At 48.9% G+C, this 17941-nt stretch overlaps 1 protein-coding gene across 1 annotated transcript in view; it reads left to right on the top strand.

Moving 5' to 3' along the window:
• TOPAZ1 (testis and ovary specific TOPAZ 1) overlaps nucleotides 1-17941 on the top strand; it is a 353700-nt gene that overhangs the window by 83854 nt on the left and 251905 nt on the right. Inside the window, exons 7-8 of the mRNA XM_077268982.1 lie at nucleotides 4569-4654; nucleotides 7307-7426. Of these exons, the coding sequence (XP_077125097.1) occupies nucleotides 4569-4654; nucleotides 7307-7426 (206 nt within the window). The remainder of the gene's footprint in view (nucleotides 1-4568; nucleotides 4655-7306; nucleotides 7427-17941) is intronic.

The following is a 17941-nucleotide window of genomic DNA, read 5'->3' as shown; positions in this document are numbered from 1 at the left end:
GGCTTAGGATCACAAATCTAACCAGCTAAGTAGAAAATAATAGGACGAGCTCTGGGGATGTGGTAACTGGACTAACCGCAAACCTGATCCTAACCGCACACACTATAGGCAGCCGTGGAACGTTTCCTGAAATCCTAGACGTCTCTTCACGGCCTGAGAAACTGACTACCCCTAAAGAGAAAGTAAAGACCTCACTTGCCTCAGAGAAATCCCCCAGAGATATAGATGCCCCCCACAAATAATAACGGTGAGTTAAGAGGAAAAGACAAACGCAGAGATGAAACAGGTTAAGCAAATGAGGCCCGCTAATGCTAGATAGCAGAAAATAGCAAGGGATCTGTGCGGTCAGTAAAAAACCCTATGCAAAAATATCCACGCAGAGAATGCGAGAACCCCCACACCAACTAACGATGTGGGGGGAGCAACTCAGCACCCCAGAGCACCAGCAAGCAGGGAAATCACATATTAGCAAGCTGGACAAAAACTCATCATATACTAGGAAACATCTTGAACACAGATGATCAAAAATAAGCAAACAGAACTTAGCTTCTCTTGGAGAGACTGATAACGGATGTAGACAGGAGCAATCAGAATAGCACTGAATACAACGGCAACAGGCAAGGAATGAAGGACCAGGTGGATTAAATAGGAAACCTAACTAGCAGATGACGAGACAGCTGATCCTGCCAGAAACCTGCAAAATAACAACAATAGCCACCAGGAGGAGCCCAAAGAGAGAACTCACACAGTACCACTCATGACCACAGGAGGGAGCCCGGAAACAGAGTTCACAACAGTACCCCCCCCTTGAGGAGGGGTCACCGAACCCTCACCAGAACCCCCAGGGCGATCAGGGTGAGCCACATGGAAGGCACGAACCAAATCGGCCGCATGAACATCACAGGCGACAACCCAGGAATTATCCTCCTGACCATAGCCCTTCCACTTAACCAAATACTGAAGCCTCCGTCTTGAAATACGAGAATCCAAGATCTTCTCCACCACGTATTCCAATTCTCCCTCAACCAGCACCGGAGCAGGAGGCTCAACAGAAGGAACCACAGGCACCACATACCTCCGCAACAAAGACCTATGGAACACATTATGGATGGTAAACGATGCCGGGAGGTCCAAGCGAAATGAGACAGGGTTGAGGATTTCCAAAATTTTATAAGGACCGATAAAACGAGGTTTAAACTTAGGAGAAGAAACCTTCATAGGAACATAACGAGAAGACAACCACACCAAATCCCCCACACGAAGTCGGGGACCCACACAGCGACGACGGTTAGCAAAGTGCTGAGCCTTCTCTTGTGACAACATCAAATTGTCCACAACATGGTTCCAAATCTGCTGCAACCTATCCACCACAGAATCCACCCCAGGACAGTCAGAAGACTCAACCTGACCCGAGGAAAAACGAGGATGAAAACCAGAATTACAAAAAAAAGGCAAAACCAAAGTAGCCGAACTAGCCCGATTATTAAGGGCAAACTCGGCCAATGGCAAAAAAGTCACCCAATCATCCTGGTCAGCAGAAACAAAACATCTCAAATAAGTTTCCAAGGTCTGGTTAGTTCGCTCGGTTTGGCCATTCGTCTGAGGATGGAAGGCCGACGAAAAAGACAAATCAATGCCCATCTTAGCACAAAAGGACCGCCCCCAGAGATATAGATGCCCCCCACAAATAATAACGGTGAGTTAAGAGGAAAAGACAAACGCAGAGATGAAACAGGTTAAGCAAATGAGGCCCGCTAATGCTAGATAGCAGAAAATAGCAAGGGATCTGTGCGGTCAGTAAAAAACCCTATGCAAAAATATCCACGCAGAGAATGCGAGAACCCCCACACCAACTAACGATGTGGGGGGAGCAACTCAGCACCCCAGAGCACCAGCAAGCAGGGAAATCACATATTAGCAAGCTGGACAAAAACTCATCATATACTAGGAAACATCTTGAACACAGATGAGCAAAAATAAGCAAACAAAACTTAGCTTCTCTTGGAGAGACTGATAACGGATGTAGACAGGAGCAATCAGAATAACACTGAATACAACGGCAACAGGCAAGGAATGAAGGACCAGGTGGATTAAATAGGAAACCTAACTAGCAGATGACGAGACAGCTGATCCTGCCAGAAACCTGCAAAATGACAAAAAAAGAGCCACCAGGAGGAGCCCAAAGAGAGAACTCACACAGTACCACTCATGACCACAGGAGGGAGCCCGGAAACAGAGTTCACAACACACAGAATAGGATTGGATACACGTCTCAGCACAGTATCACACAGGGTAGGATTAGATACACGGCTCAGGAGACAGTATCACATAGGAGAGGATTAGATACACGGTTTAGGACACAGTATCCCACAGGAGAGGATTAGATAAACGTCTCAGCACAGTATCACACAGGGTAGGATTAGATACATGGCTCAGCAGACAGCATCACACAGGAGAGGATTAGATACACAGCTCTGTCAGTATCACAGGATAGGATTAGATACACAGTCAGCACAGTAACACACATGGGAGGAGATGCACTGCTCAGAGTCAGCATCACAAAGGATAGGATTAGATTACATCTCCCCCGCCGATATTACTTCACTGCTGCCGACGCTGCTCCTTTCTCCCTCCTGTGCCATCCTTGGTCTCCTCCTCCTATAACAGCAGGGCTCTCAAGTGGAGCTCACAGATGATCTGTGAGCTCCAGAAAGATGGTGCTGATCTCCTCCCTCTGCTGTGATGTGGACGCCCAGGGGGCGTGGCCAGATCACTGCAGGGAGCAGCTCAGTGCAAAGTATAGGGTCGGATGCCGACCGCAGATCTCTATGCCCAGGGCTGCCGTATTTGCAGAGTGTAAGTTTCGTGCAGCTACACTTACACTCCTGCAAAGCAAAATGGCGGCGCCCAGTGGCTGAAAAAATAATTGTTAATAAAAAAAAAATGTTAAAGTAAAAAAATGGAAATTTGTATTAAAAATAATTGTTTATATAAACAATCATTTTTAATACAAAAAATAAAATGCTGCACCTTCCCTTTAAGGATGGCTTGTTTCACCTGCATGGAGAGCTCCTTTGACCGCATGTTTACATCACAGGAAAACCTTCCAAATGCAAGCACCACACCTCAAATCAACTCCAGGCCTTTTATCTGCTTAATTGAGAATGACCTAACGAAGGGATTGCCCACACCTGTCCATGAAATAGTCTTGGAGTCAATTGTCCAATTACTTTTGGTCCCTTTAAAAACAGGGTGGCACATGTTAAGGAGCTGAAACTCCTAAACCCTTCATGCAATTTTAATGTGGATACCCTCATATGAAAGCTAAAAGTCTGAACTTCAACTGCACCTCAATGGTTTTGTTTAAAATTCATTGTGGTAATGTCTATAACCAAAATTAGAAAAATGTTGTCTCTGTCCAAATATATATGGGCCTAACTGTATATGCATGTGTATCAGAGCTGTTTGTTTATTTAGCATATGTAGCAGAGGTGTCTGTCTATATGAGCATGTAGCAGCTCTGTGTATATGATATTGCAGATCAGCTCACTCGGCTGTACATAGAGGTAGACGCAGGAACGCTGTCTCTTAAATATTTCACTGGTTTATTAAAAGTACTGCATAAACCAGTGCAGAGATGGCAAAATACGGCTTTTCTGGCCTACGGTAAAACAAAAAATAACATATGGCAAGTCCACATTGCTGCTGGGATCCGCTTGCTCAGGAAACAAACATTAAAAAAGGTTCCGCTATCCTTATCACGAAAATACAGCTTTGGAGCTCTCCTCTCCAAGCACTCCCCACGCTGAATGAGCCAATAGGCTGTGTGTTTACTTTCGGGACTGACCCTGGGGTGAATAGCTTCCCACACTCTCTTCTGCTGTTTACTAAACCTAATCCTTAACATAGCTGATTAACCCCTCAGCACTTTACTGATTAACCTCTTTGTGTGCTGGAGCATTTTCCTTGGTTAATATCACTGAAGCTAACAACCTCAGTGACGCATATCTCCCCTCCAGTACTTTGCCAGTGACTCTTTCACAATGTGCATATAAAGTAGAGCTGGGTGTGCATAATACACACTGCAGAGACACGCTAACAATATATTTATTACCTTCCTATTCTACCCTAGTACATAAAATTAGTTATAATGATCCCTTCACTTTACACCACCAGGGAAATTTTAATCAACAGGAAAAATGTTTTTCCTATTTTCTGCATTTTTAAACCTGGGATGTGTCTTCTGATATGGTGCGTCTTATAATCCAATAAATACAGTGGGGGTTTTTTTCAGGTGGAAATTACCTGTTGAAGTCTATTGATAATGTACGCAATAGAGCTCTGGAGGTTATTGGTATCGTTTGTTTGTTTGTTTTTGTTTTTTTTCCCTAGAAGACAGCCCATTGGTATTACTGACACTGCATCAATTTATCTATGTGATAATCTATTGCTTGTAAAATATGCAGGCTGTGGAGTCTCATAATAGAATTTCATTATTACACCCATGTGTAACTGTCTTGATAAAATTCTTAGTATTTATTTTTTTATTATTGTGATTGTCTTTTTAGATTTCCACTCCTGTAGGAAGGGCAGATTTACAACAGAAGCAGCAACTTCAGACACCAGGGAGAAATGGAATGAAAACAAAGTTGTTGTAAGTCCTCTGTATGTGACTGTTCCCATTAAAGTTTACCTGCACAGCTTAAGGTACCGTCACATTAAGCGACGCTGCAGCGATATAGACAACGATGCCGATCGCTGCAGCGTCGCTGTTTCGTCGTTGTGTGGTCGCTGGAGAGCTGTCACACAGACAGCTCTCCAGCGACCAACGATGCCGAAGTCCCCGGGTAACCAGGGTAAACATCGGGTTACTAAGCGCAGGGCCGCGCTTAGTAACCCGATGTTTACCCTGGTTACCAGTGTAAATGTAAAAAAACCCAAACACTACATACTTACATTTTACATATCCCCCGGCGTCCGCTTCCCTGCACTGTGTAAGCGCCGGCCGTAAAGCAGAGCCGTGACGTCACCGCTGTGCTCTGCTTTACGGCCGGCCGGCGCTGACAGTGCAGGGAAGCAGACACCGGGGGACGCGACACACCGAAAAGTAAGTATGTAGTGTTTTTTTTTTTTTTACATTTACACTGGTAACCAGGGTAAATATCGGGTTACTAAGAGCGGCCCTGCGCTTAGTAACCCGATGTTTACCCTGGTTACCAGTGAAGACATCGCTGAATCCGCGTCACACACGCCGACTCAGCGATGTCAGCGGGTGAGCCAGCGACGAAATAAGGTGCTGGCCTTCTAACTCCGACCAACAATGTCACAGCAGGATCCTGATCGCTGCTGCGTGTCAAACACAACGATATCGCTATCCAGGACGCTGCAACGTCACAGATCACTATTGTTATCGTTGTTAAGTTGTTCAGTGTGAAGGTACCTTCATGGAAATGTAGACATTTTGGAGCAAAATTAAAAGGGTTGTCCTACAAACAGCGTGTGTTTACATCAATAGATCTTGAAATAATAACTTCCACAATTGCGTGTGTTAAAAAAAAAAAAATGTTCTTTGTGCTGAGCTAATCTTATAACTGTGCCCCTGCTGTGTACTGTGTAATGGCTGTGTCTGGCCATACAGGAACATGGTGTGATCATACCACATCTCCTGGGCATTGTGGAACTTATTATTATTCCAAGATCTATTGATTAAAATTGACTTTGTTCGTGGGGAAACCCCTTTGGCCATGTGCACATGTTCAGTATTTTTCGCGTTTTTTTCGCGTTTTTTCGCTATAAAAACGTGATAAAAATGCGAAAAAAACGCTTACATATGCCTCCCATTATTTTCAGTGTATTCCGCATTTTTTGTGCAAATGTAGCCTTTTTTTCCGCGAAAAAATCGCATTGCGGAAAAAAAAGCAACATGTTCATTAAAATGCGGAATTGCAGGGGATTCCGCACACCTAGGAGTCCATTGATCTGCTTACTTCCCGCACGGGGCTGTGCACACCATGCGGGAAGTAAGCAGATTATGTGCGGTTGGTACCCAGGGTGGAGGAGAGGAGACTCTCCTCCACGGACTGGGCACCATATAATTGGTAAAAAAAAAGAATTAAAATAAAAAATAGTGATATACTCACCTTCGATGTCTTCCCGCCTCTCCACTGCACGCTGTCGCTTCGGTTCCTGTAGCTGGTGTGCGGTGAAGGACCTGCCGATGACGTCGCCGTCTTGTGATTGGTCGAGACCGGTCATGTGACCGCTCACGTGACCGCGACGTCATGGAAGGTCCTGCGCGCACACACCATCTATACGGAACGGACGCCGGTGAGGAGAGCAGCTGTCTGCGGGTGAGTATAAGCATTTTTTTTATTTTTTTTATTATTTTTAAACATTCTATCTTTTACTATAGATGCTGCAAAAGCAGCATCTATAGTAAAAAGTTGGTCACACTTGTCAAACAGTATGTTTGACAAGTGTGACCAACCTGTCAGTTAGTTTTCCAAGCGATGCTACAGATCGCTTGGAAAACTTTAGCATTCTGCAAGCTAATTACGCTTGCAGAATGCTAAAAAAAACGCGAAAAAAAAACCGCAAAAAAACCGCAAAAAAAAAAAAAAAATGCGCATTTCTTGCAGAAAATTTCCGGTTTTCTTCAGGAAATTTCTGCAAGAAATCCGGACGTGTGCACATACCCTTTAAGTTTAGGGTACTGTCACACAGTGGCACTTTGGTCGCTACAACGGCACGATCTGTGACGTTCCAGCGATATAGTTACGATATCGCTGTGTCTGACACGCTACTGCGATCAGGGACCCCGCTGAGAATCGTACGTCGTAGCAGATCGTTTGAAACTTTATTTCGTCGTCAAGTGTCCCGCTGTGGCGGCATGATCGCAGCGTGTAACAAAGGTGTGCACGATATTCCCAATGTCCCGTATGACTTCTACGTCATGAAATTATCGCTCCAGCGCCGTGCATTGCATAGTGTGACCGCAGTCTACGACGCTGGAGCGATAATCAAGCGACGCTGCAACGTCACGGATCGTGCCGTCGGAGCGATCAAAGTGCCACTGTGTGACAGTACCCTTAGCCTCACTATCAGATTCCAAACTTCAGATAAAGTAATCTGACCTATATTTTTAGTTTGGCCTTGTCATTGGGAAGGCTGCAAGAATGTGTATGGTAATAAAAATATAAAAAGAATTGGCAGCACAGCATCCATTATTTTTGTAAACTTGTATCTGATCTTTATACAGTAATTTTCATTATTTGCTTTGATCTTCTTCATTTGTGTTTTTCTCTAGCCTCGAATACAGCAAACCGTACTTCCCTTTGGATATTGTAAATTTTTTTTTAATACATTTGCTGGCTGTAAATACGAACCATGCAAATACTTGCATATACCTAGGAACCATGAGGAGAAGGCAAGTGCTTTATTCTTGGTTAACGCTGTTTTTGTATTATGCTTAGTGATGAGCGAGTGTTTTTCCCGAGCACGCTCTGGTGGTCTCCGAGCTTTTGTAAGTGTTCGGAGATTTCGTTTTCATCACTGCAGCTGAATGATTTACAGCTACTAGCCAGCTTGATTACATGTGGGGATTCCATAGCAACCAGGCAACCCCCACGTGTACTCAGGCTGGCTAGTAGCTGTAAATCATTCAGCTGCAGTGATGAAAACTAAATCTCCGAACACTAACAAATACTCGGAGACCACCCGAGCGTGCTCGGGGAAAGCCCGAGCAACGAGTACACTTGCTCATCACTAGTTAAGCTCCAATTTTCCTTATTTAGATCAAGAGTGGGGAATCTTTTTATTCTGCCAAGGGACATTTTGGATATTTGTACCATCATTTGGGGTCTGTACAAATTGTATTGTAACTCCACCCACAAAGTACTGGCACTGGTGGCAGGGCGTAATCTTTCGTTGCACTCGACATGGCGTTCAGTAGTGAACACTGCATGTGTGTGCTCACAGAGCAAGAGGAAATTAATGGGCTCCTGGCCATCAAAATACAGCTGCCAGCACAAGTTCTGCCGTCCACAGGAATCTGCCCGAGCACCGGATAAAAGGTCATCAAAGGCCTGAGGGTCTCCACCCCTGATCTAGATGTTAATTATTTTTCAAAAAACGTTATATTTATTTGATTTGTAATGAAAAAGTTGTGTGACTTAAAGGGAAGCTGTCTGCAGGATTGTGCACAGTAACCTACAGACAGTGGCAGGTCAGCACTGTTATACTGATTACAATGATACCTCGGTTGATGAAATCAGTCTTGTGGTTGTTGATTAATCTTTATTTTCAGTTTTGAGTTTCTTGTGTCCCAGGGCGGCCTGTGAGGGGGGTCTTCATGTTCATAATGCAGACTGCTGACAGGTCACTGATCTCTCACTAGTTTACATAATGAATATACCGTATATACTCGAGTATAAGCTGACCCGAGTATAAGCCGACCCCCCTAATTTTGCCACAAAAAACTGGGAAAACTTATTGACTCGAGTATAAGCCTAGGGTGGAAAATACAGCAGCTACCGGTGAATTTCAAAAATAAAAATAGATGCTCCATACCGTTCATTATTGCCCCAAAGGAGGTTCCATATAAAGCTGTGCCATATATAATGCTCCATACCGTTGATTATTGCCCCATAGATGCTCCATATATAGCTGTGCCATATATGCTCTGCACTGTTCATTATTGCCCCATAGATGCTCCTTATTAAGCTGTGCCATATATGCTCTGCACCGTTCATTATGGCCCCATAGATGCTCCATATAAAGCAGTGCCATATATGCTCTGCACTGTTCATTATGGCCCCATAGATGTGCCATATAAATCTGTGCCATATATAATGCTCTGCACCGTTGCCCCATAGATGTGCCATATAAATCTGTGCCATATATAGTGCTCTGCACCGTTGCCCCATAGATGTGCCATATAAATCTGTGCCATATATAGTGCTCTGCACCATTGCCCCATAGATGTGCCATATAAATCTGTGCCATATATAATGCTCTGCACCATTGCCCCATAGATACTCCACATAAATCTGTGCCATATATAATGCTCTGCACCGTTGCCCCATAGATACTCCACATAAATCTGTGCCATATATAATGCTCTGCACCGTTGCCCCATAGATGTGCCATATAAATCTGTGCCATATACAATGCTCTGCACCGTTGCCCCATAGATGTGCCATATAAATCTGTGCCATATATAATGCTCTGCACCGTTGCCCCATAGATGTGCCATATAAATCTGTGCCATATACAATGCTCTGCACCGTTGCCCCATAGATGTGCCATATAAATCTGTGCCATATATAATGCTCTGCACCGTTGCCCCATAGATACTCCACATAAATCTGTGCCATATATAACGCTGCTGCTGCTGCAATAAAAAAAAAAAAACACATGCTCACCTCTCTTGCTTGCAGCTCCTCAGCGTCCCGTCCCGGCGTCTCTCTGCACTGACTGATCAGGCAGAGGGCGGCGCGCACACTATATGCGTCATCGCGCCCTCGGACCTGAACAGTCAGAACAAGAGGACGGGAAGACAGAGCGGCACCCGGCGGGTGGATCGTGGACAGGTGAATATAAAATACTCACCTAGTCCCGGCGATCCTGGCGCTCCCCCTGCCTGTCACACTGTCTCCGGGTGCCGCAGCTCTTCCTCTGTCAGCGGTCACCGGCACCGCTGATTAGAGAAATGAATAGGCGGCTCCGCCCCTATGGGAGTGGAGTCCATAATCATTTCTCTAATGAGCGGTCCCACGTGACCGCTGAACAGGGGAAGAGCTGCGGTACCCGAAGACAGTGTGACAGGCAGGGGGAGCGCCGGGACTAGGTGAGTATGCCTCAGCGCCCTCACCCGCCGACCCCACCGCCGACCGTGACTCGAGTATAAGCCGAGAGGGGCACTTTCAGCCCAAAAATTTGGGCCGAAAATCTTGGCTTATACTTGAGTATATACGGTATGTACTTACTGCAAAAAAAAAAAAACCTTCTGCAGGCAGATGTCAGCCGTGTCACCTGTGCTGCAGCATAATCACATGTTTACTGTGTTGTTAATAAATGTGCTTGAGGTTATCCTGAGGAATATAAAAAAAAAAATCAATTTTAAAATGACACCTGTGCAGTAGCAGCTATTGGATTACTTCTATATACACCGATAGCTGCTTCTGCTCAGGCGCGGTGGGTGCCATTAATTGATGGGCTTTTTTATGCTCTTCAGGATAACCTCAAGCACAATTTGATAATTTTTTTATCTGACAAGACAGCACTTGGATGTAGTGTTGCTCTCTTCTCTCCCAGAAGAACTACAAGGAGAGAATAGAGGCACAGCCCAAGTGCCTTCTTATTTACTAAATATTGGGCTTTTGATCAATGACATAGACCCTAACACAATGATCAAAAGTCAGGAACCAATGGGAAAAAAAATTCTGTTGCCGACTTGCAGATCTTGGTGGATGCACTGCGGATGTGCCCGCCATTTTAGTTCATGAAGTGGAGGAGGAGGGCAGAGGAATAAGGGGTTCCGGTACTGAGGTGCCGTGGTGTGGTGATGAGGGAATAAAGCCCCTTGGCTGACGCAGTTTGATGCTTATCGGCTGTCATTAAGGGGTTAAAAATCATTCTCTGCCGCACATCGTCTTTTGTAAACAAACAAAGGAAAAACAAGAGCACTGGCAAATGGAGGGGATGCACACCTTTATGGACTTGATCCAACAGCCATCAACAAATATAGATAATGATGCAGCACATCCAGTGAAATGAACCTTTTATTAACCCATGCAAGGGTTATTTAGTGATTAATTTCGCTGGATGTGCCGCATTACACTGAATAATTATCTTGTGTAAACAAGCGAAGTGCTGCCGAGAGCAGTAATGCTATGCACGCACAGTGTATGGGTATGCTTTAGTGCACACAGGGAGTGTGAACCGCCTGTCTGGACAGACTATTAGGGTATGTGCAGTGCAGAAACGCTGCAGATCCGCAATTGATTTACAGTACAATGTAAATCAATGAGAAAAAAAAAATGCTGTGCACACTTTCCGGAAAATCTGCTGCGGAAACGCTGCGGTTTAAAAGAAGTAGCATGTCACTTCTTTTTTGTGAATCTGCAGCGTTTTTGTACCCATTCCATTATAGAAAATCGCAGGGGTAAAAAACGCAGCAAATCCGCAAGAAAACCGCAGCAAAAACGCACAAAAAAACGCTGCGGAACTGCACAAAAAACCGCAGGTGCATTTTCTGCCAGGAGAAACAGAATTCGCACCAGAAATTCCTAAGCCTAATCCGCAACGTGTGCACATAGCCTAAAATGACCAAGTGGCTTTCATGGTGCCGATTGGCGGCTATTTAACGACTGCAGTTGGCCGCTTTAAATGCAGTCTTAGTAATGCCTGTTTGATGTGTTAATAAGCCTGTGATGTTGAAGTTTGTCTTTTTATTTACTGTGTTTTTATTGAAATGCAAAAATAAAACATTGTTAAATCATTGCAATATCCGTCCATATATGATCAAAATAGGCTAAAGGTACCGTCACATTAAGCGACGCTGCAGCGATATCGACAACGATGCCGATCGCTGCAGCGTCGCTGTTTCGTCGTTGTGTGGTCGCTGGAGAGCTGTCACACAGACAGCTCTCCAGCGACCAACGATGCCGAAGTCCCCGGGTAACCAGGGTAAACATCGGGTTACTAAGCGCAGGGCCGCGCTTAGTAACCCGATATTTACCCTGGTTACGATTGTAAATGTAAAAAAAAAACAGTACATACTCACCTTCTGATGTCCGTCAGGTCCCTGGCCATCTGCTTCCCACACTGACTGTGAGCGCCGGCCGGCCGTAAAGTAAAAGCAGAGCACAGCGGTGACGTCACCGCTGTGCTGTGCTTTACGGCCGGCCGGCGCTCACAGTCAGTGCGGGAAGCAGACGGCCAGGGACCTGACGGACATCAGAAGGTGAGTATGTACTGTTTTTTTTTTTTTTTTTACATTTACAATGGTAACCAGGGTAAATATCGGGTTACTAAGCGCGGCCCTGCGCTTAGTAACCCGATATTTACCCTGGTTACCATTGTAAAACATTGCTGGCATCGTTGCTTTTGCTGTCAAACACGACGATACACGCCGATCTGACGACCAAATAAAGTTCTGGACTTTCAGCAACGACCAGCGATATCACAGCAGGATCCAGATTTCTGCTGCATGTCAAACACAACAATATCGCTATCCAGGATGCTGCAACGTCACGGATCGCTATCGTTATCGTTGCAAAGTCATTTAGTGTGAAGGTACCTTAAGTTAAACCTGATAACGATGAAGTAATAAAAGTAGAAAACAAATGATATAACTTGTCAGATAAAAACTACATGGGCATTTCCTGAAGGAAATACATGGTGCTAGAACAGCGCTGCCAGCTTTACAGCAGCACTCACTTTTCACACACAGGATCGGGGGGGGGGGGGGAACTTACTTTTCACACACATGACCGGGGTGCACTTACTTTTCACGCACAGGACTGGGGGGCACTTACTTTTCACACACAGGACGGGGGGGGGGGGGCACTTACTTTTCACACACAGGACGGGTGGCACTTACTTTTCACACACAGGACGGGGGAGCACTTGCTTATCACACTCAGGACGGGGGGCTCTTATCCTACTTATATACAGACATCCCCCTATATACAGACACCGTACATTTGCATAGCTGCCATCTTTGTAAGGTCAGTGCAGCTGCACTGTGGCTTCAATACATGTCAGTTGGGGGTCATGGAAAGGTCGCCATTAATTCCTATGGGAAAAAAAAATTTTTAAATGCGATTTTTTAAAAAAACTGCAAATCGGATCGACTCCAAAAATACATAGCGCACCTGTACCCACCGAGGGCTTAGAAACGCCGCCTGAACGGGGTCTCTGCGCCGAGCGGTTCGGGCCGCATTAATTGCGGAAAACGTGGAGAAGAATAATAACTAGATGGGCATTTCCTTAAGGAAATACATGGTGCTTCAACAGCGCTGCCAGCTTTACAGCAACACTTACTTTTCACACACAGGACCGGGGGGGCACTTACTTTTCACACGCAGCACCGGGGGGGCGCTTACTTTTCACACACGGGACCGAGGGGCACTTACTTTTCACATACGGGACCGGGGGGGCACTTACTTTTCACACATGGGACCGGGGGGGCACTTACTTTTCGCACACTGGACCAGGGGGACACTTTTCACACACGGGATCGGGGGGACACTTACTTTTCACACACGGGAACGGGGGGACACTTACTTTTCACACACTGGACCAGGGGGACACTTACTTTTCACACACGGGAACGGGGGGACACTTACTTTTCACACACGGGACCGGGGGGACACTTACTTTTCACACACGGGACCGAGGGGGCACTTACTTTTCACACGGGACCGGGGGCACTTTTCACACACGGGACTGGGGGGGCACTTACATTTCACACACGGGACCGGGGGGGGGGGGGGCACTTACTTTTCACACACGGGACCGGGGGGCACTTACTTTTCACACACGGGACCGGGGGGCACTTACTTTTCAAACACGGGACCGGGGGGCACTTACTTTTCACACACGGGACCGGGGGCACTTACTTTTCACACACGGGACCGGGGGCACTTACTTTTCACACACGGGACCGGGGGCACTTACTTTTCACACACGGGATCGGGGGCACTTACTTTTCACACACGGGACCGGGGGCACTTACTTTTCACACACGGGACCGGGGGCACTTACTTTTCACACACGGGACCGGGGGCACTTACTTTTCACACACGGGACCGGGGGCACTTACTTTTCACACACGGGACCGGGGGCACTTACTTTTCACACACGGGACCGGGGGCACTTACTTTTCACACACGGGACCGGGGGCACTTACTTTTCACACACGGGACCGGGGGCACTTACTTTTCACACACGGGACCGGGGGCACTTACTTTTCACACACGGGACCGGGGGCACTTACTTTTCACACACGGGACCGGGGGCACTTACTTTTCACACACGGGACCGGGGGCACTTACTTTTCACACACGGGACCGGGGGCACTTTTCACACACGGGACCGGGGGCACTTACTTTTCACACACGGGACCGGGGGCACTTACTTTTCACACACGGGACCGGGGGCACTTACTTTTCACACACGGGACCGGGGGCACTTACTTTTCACACACGGGACCAGGGGCACTTACTTTTCACACACGGGACCGGGGGGCACTTTTCACACACGGGACCGGGGGGCACTTTCTTTTCACACACGGGACCGGGTGAGGGGGGGGGCCCTTACTTTTCACACACGGGACCGGGGGGCACTTACTTTTCACACAGGGGACCGGGGGGCACTTACTTTTCACACACATGGGACCGGGGGGGCACTTACTTTTCACACACGGAACAGGGGGGCACTTACTTTTCACACACGGGACCGGGGGCAATTACTTTTCACACACGGGACCGGGGGCAATTACTTTTCACACACGGGACCGGGGGCAATTACTTTTCACACACGGGACCGGGGGCAATTACTTTTCACACACGGGACCGGGGGCCACTTTTCACACACGGGACCGGGGGGCACTTTCTTTTCACACACGGGACCGGGGGGGGGGGCCACTTACTTTTCACACATGGGACCGGAGGGTGTCATAGTCACTTTATTCTGATGTTTGACTTTGATAAATGATCATGTCCTAAAATGGACACCGTACATTTGCACAGCTGCCATCTTTGGAAGGTCAAGTTGGGGGTCATGGAAAGGTCGCCATTAATTCCTATGGGAATTTAAGAAAAAAAAAAAAAAAACTACAAATCGGATCGACTCCAAAAATACATAGTACACCTGTCCCCACCGAGGGCTTCGAAATGCCACCTGAACGGGGTCTCTGTGCCGAGCGGTTTGGGCCGCATTAGTTGCGGAAAACGTGGAGAAGAAGAAGAACTAGATGGGCATTTCCTGAAGGAAATACATGGTGCTTGAACAGCGCTGCCAGCTACCAATGAACCTCAGGAACATGTCTGGCATGCAGGGCCCTGCCCCAGGGTAGCCATTTTGGCATGCAGGAATCCTTGGTAGCCACTTTGGTGCACACAGCTTCTCGGTAGCCACTTTGGCCACATCCCCCTTTATACAAACACCACTCATATATACAGACATCCCCTTATATTCAGACATCCCCCTTATATTCAGACATCCCCCTTATATTCAGACATCCCCCTTATATTCAGACATCCCCCTTATATTCAGACATCCCCCTTATATTCAGACATCCCCCTTGCATACAGACATCCCCCTTGCATACAGACATCCCCCTTGCATACAGACATCCCCCTTGCATACAGACATCCCCCTTGCATGCAGACATCCCCCTTGCATGCAGACATCCCCCTTGCATGCAGACATCCCCCTTGCATGCAGACATCCCCCTTGCATGCAGACGTCCCCCTTGCATGCAGACGTCCCCCTTGCATGCAGACGTCCCCCTTGCATGCAGACGTCCCCCTTGCATGCAGACGTCCCCCTTGCATGCAGACGTCCCCCTTGCATGCAGACGTCCCCCTTGCATGCAGACGTCCCCCTTGCATGCAGACGTCCCCCTTGCATGCAGACGTCCCCCTTGCATGCAGACGTCCCCCTTGCATGCAGACGTCCCCCTTGCATGCAGACGTCCCCCTTGCATGCAGACGTCCCCCTTGCATGCAGACGTCCCCCTTGCATGCAGACGTCCCCCTTGCATGCAGACGTCCCCCTTGCATGCAGACGTCCCCCTTGCATGCAGACGTCCCCCTTGCATGCAGACGTCCCCCTTGCATGCAGACGTCCCCCTTGCATGCAGACGTCCCCCTTGCATGCAGACGTCCCCCTTGCATGCAGACGTCCCCCTTGCATGCAGACGTCCCCCTTGCATGCAGACGTCCCCCTTGCATGCAGACGTCCCCCTTGCATGCAGACGTCCCCCTTGCATGCAGACGTCCCCCTTGCATGCAGACGTCCCCCTTGCATGCAGACGTCCCCCTTGCATGCAGACGTCCCCCTTGCATGCAGACGTCCCCCTTGCATGCAGACGTCCCCCTTGCATGCAGACGTCCCCCTTGCATGCAGACGTCCCCCTTGCATGCAGACGTCCCCCTTGCATGCAGACGTCCCCCTTGCATGCAGACGTCCCCCTTGCATGCAGACGTCCCCCTTGCATGCAGACGTCCCCCTTGCATGCAGACGTCCCCCTTGCATGCAGACGTCCCCCTTGCATGCAGACGTCCCCCTTGCATGCAGACGTCCCCCTTGCATGCAGACGTCCCCCTTGCATGCAGACGTCCCCCTTGCATGCAGACGTCCCCCTTGCATGCAGACGTCCCCCTTGCATGCAGACGTCCCCCTTGCATGCAGACGTCCCCCTTGCATGCAGACGTCCCCCTTGCATGCAGACGTCCCCCTTGCATGCAGACGTCCCCCTTGCATGCAGACGTCCCCCTTGCATGCAGACGTCCCCCTTGCATGCAGACGTCCCCCTTGCATGCAGACGTCCCCCTTGCATGCAGACGTCCCCCTTGCATGCAGACGTCCCCCTTGCATGCAGACGTCCCCCTTGCATGCAGACGTCCCCCTTGCATGCAGACGTCCCCCTTGCATGCAGACGTCCCCCTTGCATGCAGACGTCCCCCTTGCATGCAGACGTCCCCCTTGCATGCAGACGTCCCCCTTGCATGCAGACGTCCCCCTTGCATGCAGACGTCCCCCTTGCATGCAGACGTCCCCCTTGCATGCAGACGTCCCCCTTGCATGCAGACGTCCCCCTTGCATGCAGACGTCCCCCTTGCATGCAGACGTCCCCCTTGCATGCAGACGTCCCCCTTGCATGCAGACGTCCCCCTTGCATGCAGACGTCCCCCTTGCATGCAGACGTCCCCCTTGCATGCAGACGTCCCCCTTGCATGCAGACGTCCCCCTTGCATGCAGACGTCCCCCTTGCATGCAGACGTCCCCCTTGCATGCAGACGTCCCCCTTGCATGCAGACGTCCCCCTTGCATGCAGACGTCCCCCTTGCATGCAGACGTCCCCCTTGCATGCAGACGTCCCCCTTGCATGCAGACGTCCCCCTTGCATGCAGACGTCCCCCTTGCATGCAGACGTCCCCCTTGCATGCAGACGTCCCCCTTGCATGCAGACGTCCCCCTTGCATGCAGACGTCCCCCTTGCATGCAGACGTCCCCCTTGCATGCAGACGTCCCCCTTGCATGCAGACGTCCCCCTTGCATGCAGACGTCCCCCTTGCATGCAGACGTCCCCCTTGCATGCAGACGTCCCCCTTGCATGCAGACGTCCCCCTTGCATGCAGACGTCCCCCTTGCATGCAGACGTCCCCCTTGCATGCAGACGTCCCCCTTGCATGCAGACGTCCCCCTTGCATGCAGACGTCCCCCTTGCATGCAGACGTCCCCCTTGCATGCAGACGTCCCCCTTGCATGCAGACGTCCCCCTTGCATGCAGACGTCCCCCTTGCATGCAGACGTCCCCCTTGCATGCAGACGTCCCCCTTGCATGCAGACGTCCCCCTTGCATGCAGACGTCCCCCTTGCATGCAGACGTCCCCCTTGCATGCAGACGTCCCCCTTGCATGCAGACGTCCCCCTTGCATGCAGACGTCCCCCTTGCATGCAGACGTCCCCCTTGCATGCAGACGTCCCCCTTGCATGCAGACGTCCCCCTTGCATGCAGACGTCCCCCTTGCATGCAGACGTCCCCCTTGCATGCAGACGTCCCCCTTGCATGCAGACGTCCCCCTTGCATGCAGACGTCCCCCTTGCATGCAGACGTCCCCCTTGCATGCAGACGTCCCCCTTGCATGCAGACGTCCCCCTTGCATGCAGACGTCCCCCTTGCATGCAGACGTCCCCCTTGCATGCA

Source organism: Ranitomeya variabilis, chromosome 6 (genome assembly GCF_051348905.1).
Source record: "Ranitomeya variabilis isolate aRanVar5 chromosome 6, aRanVar5.hap1, whole genome shotgun sequence".
In the NCBI taxonomy this organism is placed as follows: domain Eukaryota; kingdom Metazoa; phylum Chordata; class Amphibia; order Anura; family Dendrobatidae; genus Ranitomeya; species Ranitomeya variabilis.
The sequence above is the reverse complement of the archived record's forward strand: the minus strand, read 5'-3'. Positions and strand labels throughout refer to the sequence as shown.